Source organism: Carcharodon carcharias, chromosome 15, assembly GCF_017639515.1.
Source record: "Carcharodon carcharias isolate sCarCar2 chromosome 15, sCarCar2.pri, whole genome shotgun sequence".
Lineage (NCBI taxonomy): Eukaryota > Metazoa > Chordata > Chondrichthyes > Lamniformes > Lamnidae > Carcharodon > Carcharodon carcharias.
Genome location: NC_054481.1, coordinates 104,915,376 through 104,937,357, shown reverse-complemented (window position 1 = coordinate 104,937,357; position 21,982 = coordinate 104,915,376). Strand labels below are relative to the sequence as shown.

Below are 21,982 nucleotides of genomic sequence, written 5' to 3'. Positions count from 1 at the left end.
GATCGTACAACTCGATCAGAGTACTGAATCCTTTCATTGGTTTGCTTTACACTCTGAGTGTCAGGAAATGTAGCAAACTGCACCACCTGGTGGTATGGTACAACATTTACTAGTTGGGTTACCGCATATATAGATATTCTGCAGGCTGTCCTTTGGAGTCAGTGGATTAATGCAGATTAAAAGCTAAAGATAAATAATCTTAATTATGGATCTGTTTGTGAATAGCATTTAACTGTAATCTTATTTGACTTTTTCAGACAGCCATAGACAGCGGCTTACTAAACCAGTGCGTACGGCCCTTCTGCAAGAAAAAGCAGTCCAAAAAGCTGTATAAAAGACTCGAGAAAGAACTTTGCTACAATTCTGCATGGCCTCCTCTTAATGAAGTTATATATGCTGAATCAGGGAGGGTCATCCACTTCGAATAACATTCCACAGAAACCAGCAAAGGGAACAAGGCCAGTTTTTAAACCAAAAAAAATGCTACCTATGAGTTTGTGCATCAAATGGCGTAAAAACAATGTGCAGCTGGAAACAAAACTGAAAGCCCCCATAAAGTCTGGGAGGAAAAATGTATGGTAGGTTATGAATGGACCAGGCCAGAATTTTCCCTGTGATTACCATCTCCCCTATTGGGTATGAATGACGGGACATTGAGGTAACTCTGTGTAGGACAAACTCAACTGTTTTTTTGGCATTGTATAAAATACTCCAAGTTTTATTTACACAGACTGGTTTCCCCATATTGTGGGAAACTGGGTTCTGAAGTTTGTCTCTAGTAACTGTTACGTCATTATTTATTTATACACTACACTTTGCAAATATCTTTAACCTAAAAGTAGTGGGGAAATGCAGGTTGGGATTAAAATATTGATGGGGTGGGTGGGCATTCAATCATTTTTCTTTTAAGACTTACCAAGCTGCATTGTTAGATCCAGGTGGGTTAACTCCAATCTGGATATTGTTGTTTCATTAAACTGACACATGAATGGTGAAAGTTATCTTTGTTTTCCAAGTTTAAAAAAAAATTCTTTCCCCAGCCCATATTTCCTCTCTTTCACCTTGAAAGTGAAGACCCAAACAGAGGTACAGTTCCATGGGTACTTGTAGCCCTCATGTACCTAATTAGTGGCCATTTTCACATTAACCTAGATTGTGTTTGTGGGGGGACTGGGGTGAACATGCTTCTTCAGTTTAACCTGATCCTACCGTCAACTGAAAACTTTCCAAGAAGTTGGAACATTGCTTAATTTCTCCCCCCAACCCCTCTGCTTCTTCCTGTAGTCCATGGTATTGAGGCCAGTTATGGATTCCTGCCATCAGACCAATGGTTAAACCTGTGGCTGGTTGGTGTATTTATTTCCTCAGTTATTATGTGAATGATTTGTGCCTACTGTGCAAAGACACACAGCTGCAGTTAACTGCAAATGACAGCTTGGTTCTTGCCAGAGAAGGGATTAAACTATAAAATGGGTGAAGTAATGAATACTGTAAGATTATGTCTAAAATCTAAGATTACTGCATTTTTAGTGCAGATAAATTGGGAACAAATTATTTTGGATCCAATAAGACAATTAAATGTAAGCAGTTACAATAATGCAATTTTAAAAAATAGATCATCTCTAAATCTAGATTGTTGGTGTTTTACAAAAACTAGGAGAATTTTCAAGGAAACAAAACAACAAAAATGTAATCATGGTTCCAGAAAACAAGTTGTAATTGATTTAACTCTGTTCATAGTGTTGTGGATCTGGAATATGTTCAAGCATGTGGAGTGGATAAGGTTCAGTTAATAGTGATCAGCTTTGCTGGTTCCCTTTCTCACTACAGTCTGTTACATGTATGGTGGGGAAAATGATCATCCACCATCATTGGCATCACCTTGTGCTACCACAGGAGAAAAGGAAAATCTGCAGGGCAATGATCTCCAAGAATAACTTTGCACAAACATGGAGTATTATATCTGTCAAGAGGTAACATCATATGTCCGGTGTCAACACTCTACTTCTCGAGAGGTTTGCAATTCTGATAGTGCAAGATGATCTAATCTCCCTTGGCTGCTCTTGTGTAAATGTCATCCCAACTTCAGGCTCTGTCTTATCTGAGAACAATCCTGATCCACTCCCCTTGCTACATTTAACCAGTCTAATACATGTATAATATTTTTGACTTGTACAAAAACTGATTTTGTATTAGTTTTTATAACAAGGTGGAAAAAAAACTGTACAGTTTACAGGATTTTTCTGTTACATTTTGTGCCACTTTTACAAAGAGCATTCCTGCCATGCAAATGCTTTATCTAACTGTACAGTATACATATATATATAAAAAAAAGATTTTATTTCTGTGCCTCAACTGTCTAGCAACCCTCATGTTTTTTGCACTTCTGGACCCATCATCTTGTTCCTCTACATTAGAAGTTAATACCTCCATTTAAAATCCTCAACCTGGATTGTAAATCTGTGATCCCAAGCCTCTAACTCTCCCTTATTCCAAAAAAAACCCACCTTTGAATAAGCTTTTGGTTACCTATCTTATCACCCTTGTTGCACATCCATTAAAGCACCATGGGATGTTTTTCTTGATTTAAAGGTATAAGTTCAATGTCATTTGAACAAAAGATAGGTCTTCCTGCACGTGACTGTATTTATATATAAAAAAAAAGTAACAATCTGAATTACACAGCAGAATGATTTATTGATTTGTCTTCCATACCTGAAACAACCACTTCAATTGTAAAGTTTTACAATAATTATACAATAGATAAATCCAGATACGCACAACTATGCAGTTGCAGCCTTAGCTTTATACACTGCCATCATCTTCTTAATTTCAGCAATTGCTAGACCTGGATTTAGACCCTGAAAGGTAAGAAAATCAGTCACTCAATTCAAGTGGACAATGAGTATCTAACAAAAGTTACTTTAGCAACCATAAATGAAACTGAAATTAAGGCTTTGAAGTCTCCAATAATGTGTAATGTTGGGGCAAGGAAACAATCAAGGAACAAGCTTACCTTAAACTTAAGTGTTCATGATTTGGATTAGAGATCAACTAACTATCTTCTCTGAATGCTTGCTCTCTCCTTCAGGATAATATTCAAGGTATCTTTATCATTATCACCATTCCAAAAGTTGAACTTGACTTGGTGCATCTTTGGCATTGTATTCATGTCCTCTCCATCACCAAGACCATCTACTTTGCACCTCCATAATGGAACTTTTCTGCACCCGGCCTCAGTGCATCTACTGAGATACTCATCCATGCCTTTTGATTTATTTCCAGACCCAATGATCTCTGGCCAACCTTGCATCCTCCATAAACTTGAGCTCATCCAAAACTCTAGCCCTAAATGCTAATTTGTACCATCCCAATCACCCATGCTCAATGACGTACATTGGATTCCAAGCCTGGGAACACCTCTCTCCTAAAAATTCTTACCCTTGTTTTAAAAGCCCTCCTCACCTTTGTAACCTCTTTAGCCCTGCCCTTCCTGGGGGAGATTTGAAAAGAGCAGCAGCTAAACTACTTTTTCTATGAATTAAATTGCTGCAGTCCATTAGTTTGAACAAAATAAGGTGAGGACTTTGGACTGTAATGGGACTGTTTGGTGTGGAATAAGGCCCCTAGTGTAATTAGTATTCTTTAAAGGGAGTAACTACCGAGCTTAATCTAAAGGGAAGTCATAGCAGCAGAGCTCACACCTGTAATATGCTCCTCCTGTGCTATGTGGGAAGTCATGGACACTTCCAGTGTCCCTGGCAACTGTGTGCAGGAAGCGTGTCCAGCTGCAGCTACTGGTTAACTGTGTTTTGGAGCAGGAGCTGTGGGTGGATTCACTATGGAGCATCCGCAATGCTGAGATTGTGGACAGCACGCTCAGTCAGATGGTCACGCCACAGGTCAAGACTGAACAGACAAAGGGGATAGGTGACCATCAGACTGTGTACAGGGGTCCCCTGTGGCTGACCCTTTAACAGATATACAGTTGGGGGAGATGACTTCTCAGGGGAAAGCAGCAGAAGCCTAGTCCATGGCACCATGGATGGCTCTGCTGCACAAGAGGGGAGGGCATTCAATAGTAAGAGGAACAGACAGGCGTTTTTGCAGCCGCAAAAGAGACTCCAGGATGGTATGTTGCTTCCCTGGTCCTAGGGTCAAGGATGTCTCTGAGAGGCTGCAGGGCATTCTGAAGGAGGGTCAACAGCCAGTGGTCGTGTTACATATTGGTACCAACAACATAGGTTTAAAAAAGGGATGAGGTCCTACAAGTTGAATATAGGGAGTCAGGATGTAAACTTTAATAGGACCTCAAAAGGTGGTAGTCTCAGGATTACTACCAGTGCCACGTGCTAGCGAGAGTAGAAATAACAGATATATGTGGCTGAAGAAATGGTGTAGGGGAGGGATTCAGATTCCTGCGACACTGGGACCAGTTCTGGGGGAAGGTGGAAGGTGGTGTGTTTGCTAGTGTATTTGGGGAGGGTTTAAACTAGAATGGGAGGGGGAAACAAGGATAGAAACAGAAGGAGGAATCAAAAGTGGAAGGCAGAAAAAAACAAGGGTGAAAAACAAATGGGATCATAATGTAAAATAAAGATATGACTAACAAGGTTAAAAAGACAAGTCTAAAGGCATTGTATCTTAATGCGTGGAGCATTCGCAATAAGGTAGATTAATTAACAGTGCAAATAGATATAAATGGTTATGATATAGTTGCGATTACAGAGACATGGCTGCAGGGTGACCAAGGATGGGAACTGCACATCCAGGGATAGAGAAATAGGGAAAGGAGGTGGGGTAACATTGTTAGTAAAGGAGGAAATCAATGCAATAGTGCAGAAGGATAGTGGCTTGGAAAATCATGATGTGGAATCTGTTTGGGTGGCGATAAGTAACACCAAGGGGCAGAAAACGGTGGGGGTTGTCTATAGGCCCCCAAACAGTAATGGAGATGTAAGGGAAGTCATTAAGCAGGAAATTAGAGATGCATGCAATAACTGTACAATTGTAATCATGGGTAAATTTAATCTACATAGATTGGACAAACTAGCAATAATAGTGTGGAGGAGGATTTCCTGGAGTGTGTATGTGATGGTTTTTTAGTTCCTCAACGTATTGGTCTAACTAGAGAGCAGGCTATCCTAGACTGGGTATTGTACAATGAGAAAGGATTAATTAATAACCTTGTTAAACGGAGTCCCTTGGGGAAGAGCGACCATAATATGATATAATTGTTCATTAGGATGGAGAGTGAAGAAGTTGAATCCAAAACTAGGGTCCTGAATCTAAATAAAGGGAACTACGAGGGTGTGAGGCACGAGTTGGCAATGATGGATTGGGGAGCCTTGCTAAAAGGGTTGATGATGGATAGGCAATGGCTAATATTTAAGGAATGTATGCATGAATTACAACAATTATTCATTCCTGTTTGGCGCAAAAATAAAGCGGGAAACATGGCTTACAAAAGAAATTAGGGATGGTATTAGATCCAAAGATGAGACATATATAAAATTGCCAGAAAAAACAGCAAACCTGAGGCTTGGGAACAGTTTAGAATTCAGCTAAAGTGGACAAAAAGACTGATCAAGAAGGGGAAAATGGGAGTAAACTTGCAGGGAACATTAAAAACGGACTGAAAAAGATTAGTGAAGACAAATGTAGGTCCGTTATAGTCAGAAATGGTGGAAGAAATGAACACACAATTTCCCAGAAATGTTAGGGAACCAAAGGTCTAGTGCGAGGGAGGAATTGAAGAAAATTTGTATTAGTTAAAAAAAAAAGGCACCAGAAAAATTAATGGGGTTAAAGGCTGAAAAATCCCTAGGGCCTGATAATCTGCATCCAAGAGTACTAAAGGAAATGGCCCTGGAAATATTGGATGCATTCGTGGTCATCTTCCAAAATTCTATGGATTCTGGTGCAGTTCCTACAGATTGGAGGGTAGCAAATATAACCCCACTATTTTAAAAAGAGAGAGAGAATTGCGGACGAGCTAGCCTAACATCAGTAGTGGGGAAAATTCTAGAGTCTATTATAAAAGAAGTGGTAACAGAACACTTGGAAACATTAACAAGATTAGACAATGTCAGCATGATTTTACGAAAAGAAAATCATACTTGTCTACTGGAGTTTTTTTTTGAGGATGTAACTAGAAGAATAGATAAGGGAGAACCAGTGGATGTGGTGTATTTGGATTTCAAGAAGGCTTTTGATAAGGTTCCACATAAGAGGCTAGTGAGCAAAATTAAAGCACATGGGATTGGAGATAATATACTGGCATGGACTGAGAATTGTTTGACAGACCAGAAACAGAATGGGAGTAAATGGGTCTTTTTCTGGGTGGCAGGCAGTGCCTAGTGGTGTACCGCATGGATCAGTGCTTGGGCCCCAGCTATTCACGATATATATAAATGACTTGGTTGAGAGAACTAAATGGAACATTTCCAAGTTTGCTGATGACACAAAACTGGGTGGGATGCGAGGAGGCTTCAGGGTGATTTAGACAAATTGTGTGTGTGGGCAAGCACATGGAAGATGCAGTATAATGAGGATAAATGTGAAGTTATATGATTTGGTGTGGAAAAACAAAAGGGTATTATTTAAATGGTGATATATTGAGAAATGTGGATGTACAAAGGGATCTGGGTGTCCTTGTACACCAATCAATGAAAGTAAATAAGCAATTAGGAAGGCAAATGGTATGTTGGCCTTCATTGCAAGAGGATTTGAGTTCAGAAATAGGGATGTCTCACTGTAGTTATACAGGGCTTAGTGAGACCACACCTGGAGTTGCATGCAGTTTTGGTCTCCCTACCTAAAAGGATATACTTGCCATAGAGGAAGTGCAACTAAGCTTCACTAGGCTGATAACCGAGGATGGCAGGACCGTCACATGAGGAGAGATTGGTTCAACTGGGCCTGTGTTCACTAGAGTTTAGAAGAATGAGAGGGGATCTGATTGAAACATATAAAATTCTAACAGGACTAGATAGATTGGATGCAGGGAGGATGTTTCCCCTGGTTGGGGCGTCTAGAACCAGGGGCCACAGTCTCAGGAAATGAGGCAGGCCATTTATGACAGATGAGAAAATATTTCTTCACTCAGGGTGGTCAACCTGTGGAGGCTGAGCCACTGAGTATATTCGAGAAAGAAATTGATGCCCCTAATATCCAAAAATGTATCAAGGGGTATGGAGAGAAAGTAGGAATATGGCATTGAGATAGAGGATCAGCCACGATCATATTGAATGGTGGAGCAGGCTCAAAGGGCCGAATGGTCTACTCCTCCTAGTTTCTATGTTTCTCTAACCTCTTCCAGCCCTACAACCCTGAGATCTCTGCACTCCTCCAATTCTGGCCTCTTCCCAATTATTTTTACACAACTATTGGCAGCCCCACCTTCAGCTGCCCATCTCTTAATAGCGATGAGGGCTTAGGACATGTTGCAAAACCTACTTTAACCAAGCTTAGAGACACAAGTCCTGATAAGTTTTGTGGCTCAGTGTCAAATTTTATCTTGATAACCTTCCTGTGAAGTACCTTGTTAATGCAAGTAGTTGTTTTACTATTCAGTAACTATTCTATGAATAATTTGTAAGGACAATTCCTTCCCATAACATTTGCAGAGATGTAGTCTTCCAAAATACCAGGCTTCTTGTGGCTGCATGAACACTTACCTTTGGACAAGTCCTTGTGCAGTTCATGATGGTGTGGCAGCGATAGAGCGAGAAAGGATCCTGCAGCTGAGCTAAGCGCTCCTCTGTGAACTCATCTCTGGAGTCAATCATCCAACGATATGCCTGAAATGTAATCAAGATGAACCAATCAGAAAAGTAGATTTCGTTCAAACTTATGGAAGTATCCTAAACTACATGAAGTGAAACAAACTGCAGTACTGTTAAAAATTCATCAAGTAAATAGTACCTGGTACCCATGAATGTCACCATTGAGCCTGTCAATTATCCATTGAAGACTACAAATAGATTTTACATAAACCTCAGGGTCGCTGTCTCCTTTAAATAAAAATCAATATTCCCAGAATTTACAGAAAAATTACATCAATACACAATAGAAAGTCAGCACCTGGAGGAAAAAAGTGCTTATGGTACAGAAGGTTATGGGTTAACGATTCATTCCAGAGCTTAAATACAAATGTAAGTTTAATGCAATAATTAAGGGTGTCCTGGATTGCCACGTGGTTGACACCTTATCTGCCTGTTCTAGTTTCTTCAAGTGGATGGATGCAAAAAGATCCCCTGGCATTACTCAAAAGCAAATTAATCATCTACTATTTGCAAGACCTCTATCAGATTTGCCTATGTTAACACAGACAGCAATTACAAAGATTAAACTGGTTTGCTTGCGAGCACTCTGGGTTGTCCCATGACTATGTTAAAAGTTTAAGAGTACTGAAGTCCTACTTTATTTATATTACAAAATTCATATTATTGGATTTTTTTTTGAATAGTGTAGAACAACATTTTCATGAAATGGCATATAAATTCAAGTTATTTTGCCTTCTGGCAGAGTAATGCTCAGCCGTCATCTACTTGACTTTGAATTCATCCATGTGCATTGCAGTTCTCCCAATCTGTGCAAAATTAGCAAGTCCCACTCTTTCATCACTTCCCTCCAACATGTTGGATTTAAAGGCTTCGGCCCCAAAATTCTTGAAGTCTCACTCCAGCACCGGCAGTCGGATCAATTATGTAAATGCCACAAGCATGATTGAAACAGGCATGTTTCATCTTAAGGGAAATCTGGGTAACTGTTTGAAAACAGGGCTTCAAATTAGTGGGATTAATCTAGCACAGACATGATGGGCTGAATAGCATCCCTCTGTACTTTGAGCTTTTAAGGAGTCTACCAAACTGCATAGGAAAGTTTATTCATGCAGCTCCATAAGTACAACAACATGTTACTACATTTAAGGTGCTATGCAAATACATGCCTCAAGGCACTTCACAGGTGCATGACAAAACAGTTTGACACTCAGCCACATGTGATGTCAGATGACCAACAGCTTGGTCAAAGATGTTTTAAGGAGTGTCTTAGAGGAAACAGAGACAGAGAGATGTTGGGAGGGAATTCCAGAGCTAGAGGCTTGAAAGCATGGCCACTAATGACAGAGCAATTAAAATTGGAGATACATATGAGGCCAGAATCAGAGGGGCACATATGTCAGAGGGTTGAGAGTCTAGAAATTACAGAGATAGGAAGGGATGAGGCCTGGAGGGATTTGAAAACAAGGATGAGAGTTTTAAAATAGAGATGGTGCTTGACCGGAAGCTGATATAGGGCAGCAAGTGGAGGGGTGCTAGGGGCATGAGACTTCCTGTGAGTTAAGACACGGCAGACAAAACCACTCTCTAACAATTAAAACTCTCTGAAGTATGTACAGGTTCTGTTTGAAGCAAATGGATTTACCTGCATCAGGACAGCGGGGCCCAAGTATTTATCTCCATTCCACCAATAGCTGGGGCAGCTGGTACTGCAACAGGCACAGAGGATGCACTCATAAAGACCATCCTGACAAAAAGAGCAAACAAATTTACTTCAAATCCAGCAAGCAAAACTTTTCTGCCTAAATTCCTTCCAAATGTACAATTCTCTGCAAAAGGCTGCATCCTTCAGTGTCTCTAACACAAAAACAGCTGAAGATGCACCAGTCAGAAATGTGGTAGATTTTGTGTAATTCATTTAATGTGATACAGCCTTTACAGCAGCATAGGCAAAGTACAATAAAATTAAGACATAATCATCCATAAAGTACCAGCCAGGTGTCATGTATAATATTAAAAAGAACTTAATACCTTGGCTTAGTTTGAAGAAAATAATCTCCAGTGTAATGCAGCAGCGAAGCACAGGTGCGTTCATATTTACAGGTCAAAAACTGCCCTCGGTTAAAACTGAGACCAGTTAGTTTAACACACTGCTAGATAAATATGGAGTGTTTTGCTAATACACCTGGTGATGTTCTTCAGAGGTTGGAATCATTGTGTTCATACACATGCTTAAGGCAAATACCAAATGCAGAGTAGAACATTTCCCAACCCTATCATGCTCTTCATATTGAACTTACAGATCATTGTCCTATTGTGAAGGGATAACATCCCCTTCCCACTGTTCTCAGTTCAAGTTTGCAATTTTGACTACTAGAAGATGGTTACCTCCTTTATAAAGATCATCCTGTGGCCTTACCAGTTTCTGTCTGTCCTCTATTGACTGCAGATACTGTTCCTTGCCCCCTTGAGATTCATCCTTTCTCTTCAAATATGGTTCAATTAACTTGTACTGAGCATAAAAGTTACTCAGGTCCTGGAGCAAATGATAAGCAAGTCAAAGTCAATCTTAATACATCATCAAGGCACTTAAGTGATACCAAAATGGAAATTATTTTAGTAGACAGATTTAAGGCCATTACACTAAGCAGCAGGGTAGTCCAGTGATGAGAGTGAACTGTTAAATTGAATGAACATTAGAAAATGTATTTATAGCCTTAATTCACCATACAGTGAGCCTGTAATTTTAGCCATGTCATTGTGGGGAGCTGCTTTTGCAGGGGAGCAAAACAGAAAAGTCACCAGATGCCTTGGAGCAGATTACTCATGACACAGGCAAAACTATATAAATATCCTGAAATACTGAGCATCTAATGAACCAAAGACGCCTATTGAACATTCTAAAATATAAAGATGATGTAAACTATATATTTTTTTAACGACATGAGGCTTTTAAAGAGTTCAGGGTGCAATAACAGAGTGTGCTGTTGATTGCAACCTGGATTGTTGCAGAAGAGCGCACAATGGAGCCCAGGATCCCTGCTGCAGTGAATGGAAAGATACAGAGGCAACAAAAGGGCAAGATGGGAACTCACCGGAACAAGATCCTTCACCACATACATGTGAGGTAGTGGGTAGATCTTAGTCACTTTGCCGAGATTGCTGTCAATTTTACAGATGCAGGCCAATGTGTTGCCACCATTGATATTCATGGCACAGGAGCCACATATTCCTAAGAACAGATATCCATGTATGAAATCCATAGCTGTTCATGTTTTCTGAACACTTTCACTAAAGCTCCACACTGCTAGCTCTCCAAATCTGCACAGTACTGTACCGTTTAAAATTAAGCATACAAAGCAGTCAGTCAAATCAGCTCCAAAAGAAAGACTCCAAAGTTTATTGACTTTTCTATTAAAAAAAATCAAACAATGACACCGAGCAGGATAAACCAGATCACAATGATGCTAGATGAAGCAGAATTGACCTGTGAAGCATATTTATATTTGCAGCATTGGCATGAGCTCTACAGCAGAGACTCAGAAGGAATTTTAACACCCTGTCCTGGACAGGAGGGACAACAGGATGCAACTGTTAAAACGGGAAACCTGACCTCAACAAGTCTACTCCCAGTTCAACTGTGGCACAGTGGGGTCGAATGAGTATCCCACTCCAAGAGGCAAATTGATAATTATAATATTTAATAGATGCGCTGGGGAATCCCATTCGGGAGTTCCCAGGGAGGGTTTGCATAGCAATTGACTTGCACTGGGAACCATTTGAAAGTGCAATTTAAGTCACAAACTTCGGATAGTCCCAAATGTGTTACAGCAATGGTTACCCAGACAGGAGAATTAAAACCACTTCAAACTGGCTAACTATTCTACAGACCCAGACCAACCACCCACACTCCCCTGCCCTGCCAGATAATGCCCTCAAACCCCAACTACCCCATAACCCCTAGGGGTCTCCCCACATACCCACTGACAACCCCACCCCACACCAAGCAGAGTCCTGACACCCTCCACCCCACAGGCCAGGCCCAAATTATCCCCGGCCTGACCCCACTGCCCTCCATCTGACCCAATATGAGGCCCAACCAACCCTCTCACTCCGAGCTCTGATTCCCCCCACAAGCCTCCGTTTCCTCCCCCACAGCCTCAGATTCCTTCCCCACTCCCCCACCGCCTCCAATCTCTCCTCCTGGATCTCCAATTCTTCCCCTACCCCCCAATCCTATCCAGTTACCCGAGATGCTTACCTTCTCCCTTGCTGGTCAAGAACATTTAAATTTTACTGGACCGTTAAATTTACCTGGTTTACGGCCTCTTTCATTTCAACTCTGCTGGATGTCACGTTGGGCCCCGGGAATGCACTGCACTACCTGGATCTTGCCCAGCCTAAGTTGGAAGGTCAGGTGAAATAGGATCAAAAAAAATTGAGTGAAGTAATTGGGCACTGAGTGGCAATCCGACGCTGACAGCCACTCCAAGGACGTTCAGGGCCAATGTCTCCAACAGAAGTTTCCTTGGACCAGGAAAATCTGGCATTTTAAGGGAGGTGAGAGATGCTAATCCAACAGGCAAGAGCTTGTAGAGCACTACTTCTGGGCTAGATGGAGCAAAAGCATTTTCACCTCAAGCAAGCCTGGCGTAATTCATTTGCCTCTTTGCCTACGGTACATTTTCTCCTCTCTCCTTCTTAGCCAAGACCCCACTGCAACCCCAACTATGTCTCTTGGTGTTGAAACTGTCCCAAGTGGTCCATGGCTGCTGTCTTATAGTGTTGCCTTTCACATCAGCCAGTGTTCAATCTGGGCCAGCTGCTGAATGAGAAACGGAGCAAAAACCAAATTCTAGTCGGATGCTGCCATCAAATTCAGAAGAACCTCCTCATTCCCAACATTTCCTAGTTTCCCGGCATTTGACAGGTGCCACACTCCTTTCTCGTAAATATTGCCTCAGTTTCTCTGATCCCTCAATCTCCATTTTAACTACATAGACATTACTAAATCCACTTAATAAAAGGGGGATCTGATTTTGACTGTGTCAGACTCCTTCTGCTAGGCAATATATTACAATCTTTCAGAATTCTGCTTGTGATTGCAGCTATAGAATCTCAACCATTTACATAAGCCAAACCCGCCCAAGTACCATTGCCACACAGTCAGCGATTACCATCTCATAGCAGCAGCTAACTTAGAAACTCAATTCTTAGTTAAAGGTTCATTGGACATGTGGGCCTTAGAGATACAGCTGAGGCCTGAGGCATAGCAGTTGGGCAGCAAAAACTGGCCGTAAACATCAACTCATTCTTTGGGCATTTTCAGCAAGAAACCACAAGCCTCAGTGGAACATTGAAGTGGGTGGGTTTAGGACAAAGGGAGTCAATTGTTGCTGACACTAGAGTGGTGTTGCAAACATCTGAGATGTGCATGTAGATCATTCAAGAATTTTTGTCATCCTCCACAGCTCAGAGGCTGCTGTTAACTATACTAATGATTGTTTTAAGAATGGGACTTAACAAACGTCTGGATATCTACACTTACCTCATCTATAGCCTGGTTTCTATCCACAGACACCAACGCAATACTGATTCTGTTCTGAAATCCAGAGACACCAAACTGCTGCTCTCTTGCTCACCAAGTTATGTACTCACCCTCTCTGCAAGATCTTCGGAAGGTCAATGTGGAGTCCATCTCGTTCTTGATCTTGATAAGAGCATCCAGCACCATCGGACCACATCTGTATATTTAGTGTTACAACAGAAATATCAGTTTAAATTCTCTCAAACACTGCTTGCAGGAGCTTAATCAGACAAAAATTGACAGAGCCAAAGAGGGAGACATTAGGATGTCTGACCACATGGTTCAAAGAGCTGGGTTTTAAGTCTGTCTTAAATAAGGGGAGAGGTGGATAGCCAACAAAATTGTCAGAGGGAATTTAAAACCTTATAACCTGGGAGGTTGGAGAAACACCCGACAGTCGTGCTGTGAAGGATGTAGAAGGTGCACAGGCGGCCAGCATTAGAGTATTGTAGAGTTGGACAGAGGGAACATTTCCAAGAAATGCTTGCTCCATCTTTACTGCGCTAAGCTTTTTTAGGCAAATACAGGAGGTAAAGAGAAACACTACCAATACTACAGGGGCAGGAGAAAGATTACAGAATACAAATAGTCAGGAGATTGTAACGTTAGACCCATATCTTGGAACATTACCAAGTGGCACAGGGCGATCCAGAAGAAATTTGAAATTTCTCTTCTTGGCAGTTTTCTCTCTGGTCATTCATCTCACTCCTGAGATTAAACAAACTCAAGAGAGAGTTTACGCACAGGCTGGTGTAAGGAATGGATTTGGCAGATCAGAAGGTCTTTTTTAAAAATTTCCCTTGCTATGCATTTGCTGCACTCCACAGCTCCCAACCCTGCTAGAAAAAAATCAAAATCGCTCTATCCCAAGTAGTACTATGACGAAGAGGGCACTGTCACATTAAAACATGACAAAAATCAGAAAAAACACTGTCCCATTCAGGTGCGAAACCTGGTGAACTTCCCTTTAAAGACACTCACGCATTCAGATCAATTTCATAGGTTTGCATATGAGGCTTGTTGCCAGGCTTATCTGGATTCCATCTGTAAATTGCAAACTTCTTAATGCGAGATGCTTTCTGTGCTGCAGGTGCAGCAGCCGCTGCTGTCTGTGCATTGCGAAACGGCTGCAATGGAACATAAAGCAGGAGGTCAATCCAGGAACCATATTCCAAACAAAATCCAAACAACTAAGTTTCTCCTAAACACTCAGTCAAAGTTCACTACAAAAAAAACGTACCCAACTGGATTTGTCTAGTTAGCTAGCCAAGATGCGACACTACTTAATATCTCAGGAACCAGGGTTACCAGAATTATCCTAATTAAGTAAATTGTCCCCATCTCAGGCGTGGTTTGTGCGTCAGACTATGAACATTTTTGTGTAAGCGCAATGAATTTTATTGGTGTTGCTTTTTAGCTCATCGTGGCGATGAGTAGCATTTAGCCAAGGGGAATGCTTTATCCAGCAGCTCACAGTAACTAAAGAGATCCTAAGATCACGAAAGCCGAGCAATCTGCAAAGGTTTCCACGCTTCCGACTCGACCCAAAGTGCCAGTCAAGGTCAGAGACACACAGGTGCTGTTGGAAGACAAAACAATTGCTCTTGGTTTGAAGAACATGAGAAATAGGAGCATCTGTAGGCCTCTGGGCCTTTATCCTAGCTCCGCCATTCGATAAGAATCATGACTGATCTACCTCTCAGCTCCACCTTCCAGCATTTTCTGCTCCCCTGCCCCATAACATTGATCTCTGTCTTGAATATACTCAATGACTGAGCATCCACAGCTCTGTGCAGCGGAGAATTCCAAAGAACCACAATCCTTTGAATGAGGAAATTTCTCCTTAATCTCAGTGGTAAATGTTTAATCCCTGAGACTTTGATTCCTAGATCTACCTGCCTCAGCGAGGGGAAAACATCCTCCCACCATCAAGCCCCTTAAGAATTGTGTGTCTTTCAATTACATTCTTCTAAATTTTAGGGAATATAGGTCTAGTCTAGTCAATCTCTCCTCAAAAGGGCAATCCCTTTATCCAGGGAATCATCTAATGAACCGTCACCGCATTGTCTAAAGTAAATATATCCTTCCTTAGGTGAGATCAAAACTGTGCACAGTACTCAAGATGTGGTCTCAGCAAAACCCAATACAAGACCCCTTTACTTTAAAACTCCAATCCTTTGTATTAAAGGCTAACATCACTTTTGCCTTCCTAACTGCTTGTTATACCGGCATGTTAACTCTGATTCATGCACAAGGAAACCCAAATCCCTCTAAATACTAATATTTCTCAGTCTCTCACCTCATCAAAATATCTTGGAGGGGGATCGAATGAAGCTTCGTGGGTAGAGTTTAGGAATAAAAAAGGGGCAGCCACATTGTTAGGTGTTTAATATAGACTCCCAGATAGTCAGTGGGAAATTGAGGAGCAAATATGTGCACAATTTGTGGAGGTGTGTAAAAACAATGACAATAGGGTAATTATATTAGGTGATTTCAACTCTCCCAACATTAATTGAGATAGACATAGTGTTAAGGGCTTGGATAGAGTGGATTTCTTGAAATGCGTACAGGAGAACTTTTTAGGTCAATATGTAGAGGGTCCAACAAGGGACAGCGCAGTGCTGGACCTAATTCTGGGGAATGAGGCCAGACAGGTGGCTGAAGTGGTGGTGGAGGAGCATTTTAGTGGTAGTGACCACAACATGGTACAATTTAAGCTTGTTATGGACAAAGAAATAGACAAGTTGCAAAAAGATGTTTTGGATTGGGAGAGAGCGGATTTTAGTAAAATAAGGCAGGATCTGGCCAAGGTAGAATGGGAACAGCTACTTGTGGGGAAATCTACAGACAAGCAGTGGGGGTGTTCAAAAATGAAATGGGGAGTGTACAGGCTCAACATGTTTCCTCTGGGGTGATAGGAAGGAGTAACAAGCCCAGAGAACCATGGATGACCAGAAATATTCAGGATACGATGAGAAGGAAAATAAAGACTTTTAGCGGGTACAAGGGGAGCAAATCAGCAGAGGCATTAGTGGAGCACAGAAAGTGCAGAGTGGAGCTTAAGAAAGCAATTAGGAGAGCAAAGAAGGGATATGAGAAAGCTCTAGCTGGCAAAAGTAGGGAAAATCCCAAGATATTCTATAAGTATATCAATGGGAAAAGGATAACCAGGGAAAGAGTAGGGCCCATTAGGGACCAAGGGGGCAATCTACGGGTGGAGCCAGAGGACATTGGTAGAGTGTTGAACGAATACTTCACATCTGTCTTCACCCAAGAGAATGAGGATGAAGGTATGGAACTCGGGGAGAGGGGCTGCGAGGTTCTTGAACAAATTGATATAGGGAGTGACAAGGTATTGGAGGTGTTGGCAGGCTTAAAAGTGGACAAATCTCCAGGTCCGGATGATTTGTGTCCCAGACTGCTGAAGGAGGCAAGAGAGGAGATCGCAGGGGCTCTGACCCAAATTTTTAATTCCTCTCTGACCACGGGGGAGGTGCCAGAGGACTGGAGAACAGCTAATGTGGTTCTGCTATTTAAGAAGTGTTGTAGAGATAAGCCAGGGAACTATACAGACTATACTCACTAGCCTCACGTTAGTGGTAGGGAAACTATTGGAGAAAATTCTGAAGGAGAGAATCAATCTCCACTTGGAGTGGCAAGATTTGATCAGGGATAATCAGCATGGCTTTGTCAGAGGGAGGTCATGCCTAACAAATTTGATTGAATTTTTTGAGGTGGCCAGATATGTAGATGAGGGTAGTGCAGTTGATGTAGTTTATATGGATTTCAGCAAAGCCTTTGACAAGGTCCAAAATGGGAGACTTATAAAGAAGGCAAATGCACATGGGATACAGGGTAATTTGATAGGGTGGATTCCAAATTGGCTTAGTTGTAGAAGACAGAGGGTGATGACAGAAAGATGCTTTAGTGACTGGACGCCATTGTCCAGTGGCGTACCACAGCAATCAGTGCTGGGTCCCCTATTATTCGTCATTTATATAAACGACATAGATGACTATGTGGAGGGTAGGATTAGTAAGTTTGATGACACAAAGATTGGCCTGTGGTTAACAGTGAAGTTGGGCTACAGGAAGGTATAGATGGGATGGTCAAATGGGCAGATAAGTGGCAGATGGCATTTAACCCTGAAAAGTGTGAGGTGATACACTTTGGAAGCAGTAATTTGACAAGCAAGTATTCAATGAACGGCATGACACTAGGAAGTTCTGAAGAACAAAGGGACTTTCGCGTGTGTGTCCATAGATCTCTGAAGGCGGAGGGACATGTTAGTGGGATGGTGAAAAAGGCACTTGGGACACTTGCCTTTATCAATCGAGGCATAGATTACAAAAGTAGGGTCATGTTGGAGTTATATAGAACCTTGGTGAGGCCACAGCTGGAGTAGTGTGTGCAGTTCTGGTCGCCACATTATAGGAAGGATGTGATTGCACTGCAGGGGGTGCAGAGGAGATTCACCAGGATGTTGCCTGGGATGAAACATTTAAGTTATGAAGAGAGGTTGGATAGACATGGGTTGTTTTCGTTGGAGCAGAGAAGACTGATTGGCGACCTGATCGAGGTGTACAAGATTATGAGGGGCATGGACAGGGCGGATAGGGGGCAGGTGTTTCCCTTGGTTGAAGGGTCAATCACGAGGGGACACAAGTTCAAGGTGAAGGGCAGGAGGTTTAGGGGGGGATGTGAGGGAAAACTTTTTTACCCAGAAAGTGGTGACGGTCTGGAATGCGCTACCTGGGAAAGTGGTGGAGGTAGGTTGCCTCACATCCTTTAAAAAGTACCTGGATGAGCACTTGGCACATCATAACATTCAAGGCTATGGGCCAAGTGCTGGTAAATGGGATTAGGTAGGTAGGTCAGGTGTTTCTCACTGGTGCAGACTCGATGGGCCGAAGGGCCTCTTCTGCACTGTGAGATTCTGTGATTCTCACTGCTCATTGTAGTCTATAGACCGCCAACTACATCCTTCCTGGGAAGGAAGTAGAGGAAAAAATCTGCAGGGAAATTACAGAGAGATGCAAACATTATAGAGTAGCTATAATGGGGGAATTTAATTACCCGAATGTAGACTGGGACAGTGGAACTGTAAAGGGCAGAGAAGGGCAAGAGTTCCTAGAGTGTATTCAGGAGAATTTCCTACAGCAGGATGTGAACAGTCCAGCAACAAAGGATGCACTGTTGGACCTAGTTCTTGGAAATGTGGTGGGCCAAGTACATCAAGTGACTGTGGGGGAACATTTAGGAGACAGTAATCATTGCATCGTAAGGTTTAGGATGATGGTAGAAAAAGACAACGTGTAATCCAGTGCAGGAATAATTAACTGGAGGAGAGCCAACTTCAATGGGGCAAGAACGGAGCTGGGCCAGATAGACTGGAACCAAAGGTTGGTGGCAAAAACTGTGGATGAACAACGGGCTACCTTCAAAGAAGAAATGGTTTACATTCAGTCAAAGTATATTCTCTCAAAAGGGAAAGGTAGGGCAAACAAATCCAAAGCTCCCTGGATGAAAAAGGAGATAGAAATTAAGACAAAGAAGAAAAAGTGTGCTCATGACAGGTATAGGTAGAAACCAAAATTGAGAACCAAGCGGAATATAGAAGGTTCAGAGGAGAGGTGAAAAATCAAAGAGAAGCAAAGATGGACTATGAGAAAAGACGGGCAGCCAATATAAAGGGGAATCCCAAAGCCTTCTTTCATGCACACAAATAGTAAGAGGCTGGTAAAAGGAGGAGTAGGGCCAATTAGGGATCAAAAAGGGGATTTATACATGGAGGCAGAGGGCATAGCTGAGGTGTTAAATGAATATTTTGTATCTGTCTTCACCAAGGAAGCAGGTGCTACTGAGGTCATGGTGACAGAGGAGGAAACTCTCTCACTATGTTCAAAATTAAGAAGGAGGAAGTGTTAGATAAACTGTCAGTACTTAAAAGTTGACAAGACACCAGGATCAGATGAGATGCATTAAAGGATTCTGAAGGAAGTAAGAGCGGAAATTGCAGGGGCACTGGCCATAATCTTTCGATCTTCCCTAGACTCGGGGGAGGTGCCAGAGGCCTGGAGAATTGCAAACATTACACCCTTGTTCAATAAAGGTTGTAAGGATAAGCACAGCAATTACAGACCAGTTAGTTTAACTTCAGTAGTGGGGAAGCTTCTAGAGTCAACTATTCGGGATAGAATTAGTAGTCACATGGAAAAATGTGGGTTGATTAGGAAGAGCCAATGTGGATTTCTAAAACGGAAATCATGTTTAACTAACTGGCTGGAGTTTTTTGAAGTGGTGACAGAAAGGGTTGATGTGAGTAATACTGTTGATGTGGTGAAAATAGACTTTCAAAAGGCATTTGATACAGTGCCACACAACAGGCTTGTGATAAAAGTTACAGCTCATGGAAAAAAGGGACAGTAACAACGTGGATACAAAACTGGCTGAGTAAAGGAAACATAGAGTAATGATCAATGGACATTTTTCGGGCTGGAGGAAGACTTGTAGTGGAGTTCCCCAGGGGTCGGTATTGAGATCATTGCTTTTCCTGATATACGTTAATGATCTAGATCTTGGTGTGCTGGGGACAATTTCAAAGTTTGCGAATGATACAAAACTTGGAAGCACTGTAAACTGAAGAGGACAGAATACAATTTTAAAAGGACATAAACAAGTTGGTGGAGTGGGCAGATAGATGGCAGATGAAGTTCAATGCAGTGAAGTGAGGGGTAATTTTGGGAAGGAAGAACATAGATAGACAATATAAAGTAAAGGGTACAACTCTTATGGGTGTGCAGAAGCAGGGGGACCTGAGTGCATATGTGCATATATCATTGATGGTGGCAGGACAGGTGGAGAGAGCAGTTGATAAAGAATACAGTATCCTGGGCTTTATTAATAGGGACATAGAGTACAATAGCGGGGAGATTATGATGAGCTTACATAAGACACTAGTTAGACCTCAGCTGGAGTACTGTGAACAGTTCTAGGCATCACACTTTAGGAAGGGTGTGAACACATTGGAGAGGGTGCAGAAAAGACTCATGAGAATTGTTCCAGGTATGAGGAATTTTAGTTGTGAAGATAGATTGGAGAGTTTGGGACTGTTCTCCTTAAAGAGGAGAAGGTTAAGAGGAGATTTGATAGAGGTGTTCAAAATCATGAGGGAGCTGGATGCAGTAGATAGGGAGGAAATGTTCCCACTGGTAAAAGAATCAAGACGGAGAGGGGATAGATTTAAAGTGATTTACAAAAAAATCAGATGTGATGTAAGAAAAAACTTTTTCATGCAGTAAGTGGTTGGAGTCTGGAATGCACTGCCTGGAAGTGTAGTGGTGACAGGTTCAATCGAGGCGTTCAAGAGAGCAATAGATGATTATTTAAATTGAAACAATGTGCAAGCGTACGGGAAAAAGGTAGGAGAGTGGTACCAAGTCAGAATGCTCATTTGGAGAGCTGCTGCAGACACGATGGGCTGAAAGGCCTCCATCAGCGTCCTAACGATTCTGTGACCTCAACTTCCCCCGAGTACTCATGACCTTCAGACGGTGGAAGAGCGGCTCCCTCTCCCTCCCCCTCCCCCATCCCGGGGCCGCGCGGCTACCGTCCCCCTCCCCCACCCCGGGGGGTCGCGCGGCTGCGGCTACCGCCCCCACCCCGGGGGCCGCGCGCGTGCAGCCCCTCCTCCCCTGGCCCGGAGGGTTAAAGGTCAGCCTCCTGGATACCGCTCGAGCCCCTTCTCTCCTCACCTGGAGGCAGACCGCCCGCCACCGCATCCAGGCCCCGCTACGTCTCAGACACACTGCCGCCATCTTCGGTGCGGGGAGGGGGGGGGGGAGAAATAAACCGACCTCAAAGCGAGCCGCTATGACCAGCGCTGGATCTCAACAAAATAAACCGAATGAAAGCAGAATCCGGAGGCGTTATTATGAAACCGGCGCTGGGGAGGTAAGGCGTCCGGCGAGTGTCAAAACAGTCCTCCGACGGAAAAACGAGCAGACGCTCACGCTCTGCGCCGTCCGCTTTGTTTCATAACTCTTAAAGGAGCAGCCAGGGCCCTGGCAATTCTCAACCCACAAGAAAGGGCCGGGGCGGGGGGGTGCGGGCAGGGGAGACAGAATTTCTGGAAATACTCAGCAGATCTGGCAGGTGAATCGACAATTTACATTTATGAAACACCTTTGACGTAATGAAACGTCCCGAGGTGCTTCACAGCAGCGTTATAGTCGAGCCACATAAGGAGATATTAAGATAAAAGCCAAGAACTGCGGATGGTGGAAATCAAAAACAAAAACACAAATACCTGGAAAAAGTCAGCAGGTCTGGCAGCATCGGCGGAGAAGAGAAAATTGTTGAAGGGTCATGAGGACTCGAAATGTCAACTTTGCTCTTCTCCGCCGATGCTGCCAGACCTGCTGACTTTTTCCAGGTATTTCTGTTTTTGTTAAGGCGATATTAAGTTCAGATGACCAAAAACTTGGTTGAAGAAGTAGATTTTAAAGAGAATGTCAAAGCAGATAAATGGGGTTAATGTTTCAGGTCAATGACTTTTCTTCAGAATTCTTAATCCAACTCCATTTGTATTATTTTGACAATTTTTATCCCA

General features: G+C 42.5%; 2 protein-coding genes across 6 annotated transcripts in view; one reads left to right on the top strand and one right to left on the bottom strand.

Annotated features, from left to right (window-relative positions):
* The window catches only part of atp13a2 (ATPase cation transporting 13A2), a 96,430-nt gene extending 94,089 nt beyond the window's left edge, over positions 1-2,341 (top strand). For all 5 annotated transcript variants that reach the window (XM_041205932.1, XM_041205935.1, XM_041205934.1 and 2 more), the window contains one exon: positions 258-2,341. In XM_041205932.1, coding sequence (XP_041061866.1) covers positions 258-428 — 171 coding nt within the window. In that variant the 3' untranslated portion in view covers positions 429-2,341. The remainder of the gene's footprint in view (positions 1-257) is intronic.
* A 336-nt stretch (positions 2,342-2,677) lies between these two features.
* On the bottom strand, positions 2,678-21,395 carry sdhb (succinate dehydrogenase complex, subunit B, iron sulfur (Ip)). Its single transcript, XM_041205936.1, has 8 exons — positions 21,126-21,395; positions 14,353-14,498; positions 13,443-13,528; positions 10,880-11,016; positions 10,204-10,320; positions 9,430-9,531; positions 7,680-7,802; positions 2,678-2,861 (listed from the first exon to the last, which is right to left on the bottom strand). The coding sequence occupies exons 1-8, from the start codon at positions 21,186-21,188 to the stop codon at positions 2,784-2,786; spliced, it is 852 nt and encodes a 283-aa protein (XP_041061870.1). The 5' UTR covers positions 21,189-21,395; the 3' UTR covers positions 2,678-2,783.
* Positions 21,396-21,982: the final 587 nt, after the last annotated feature.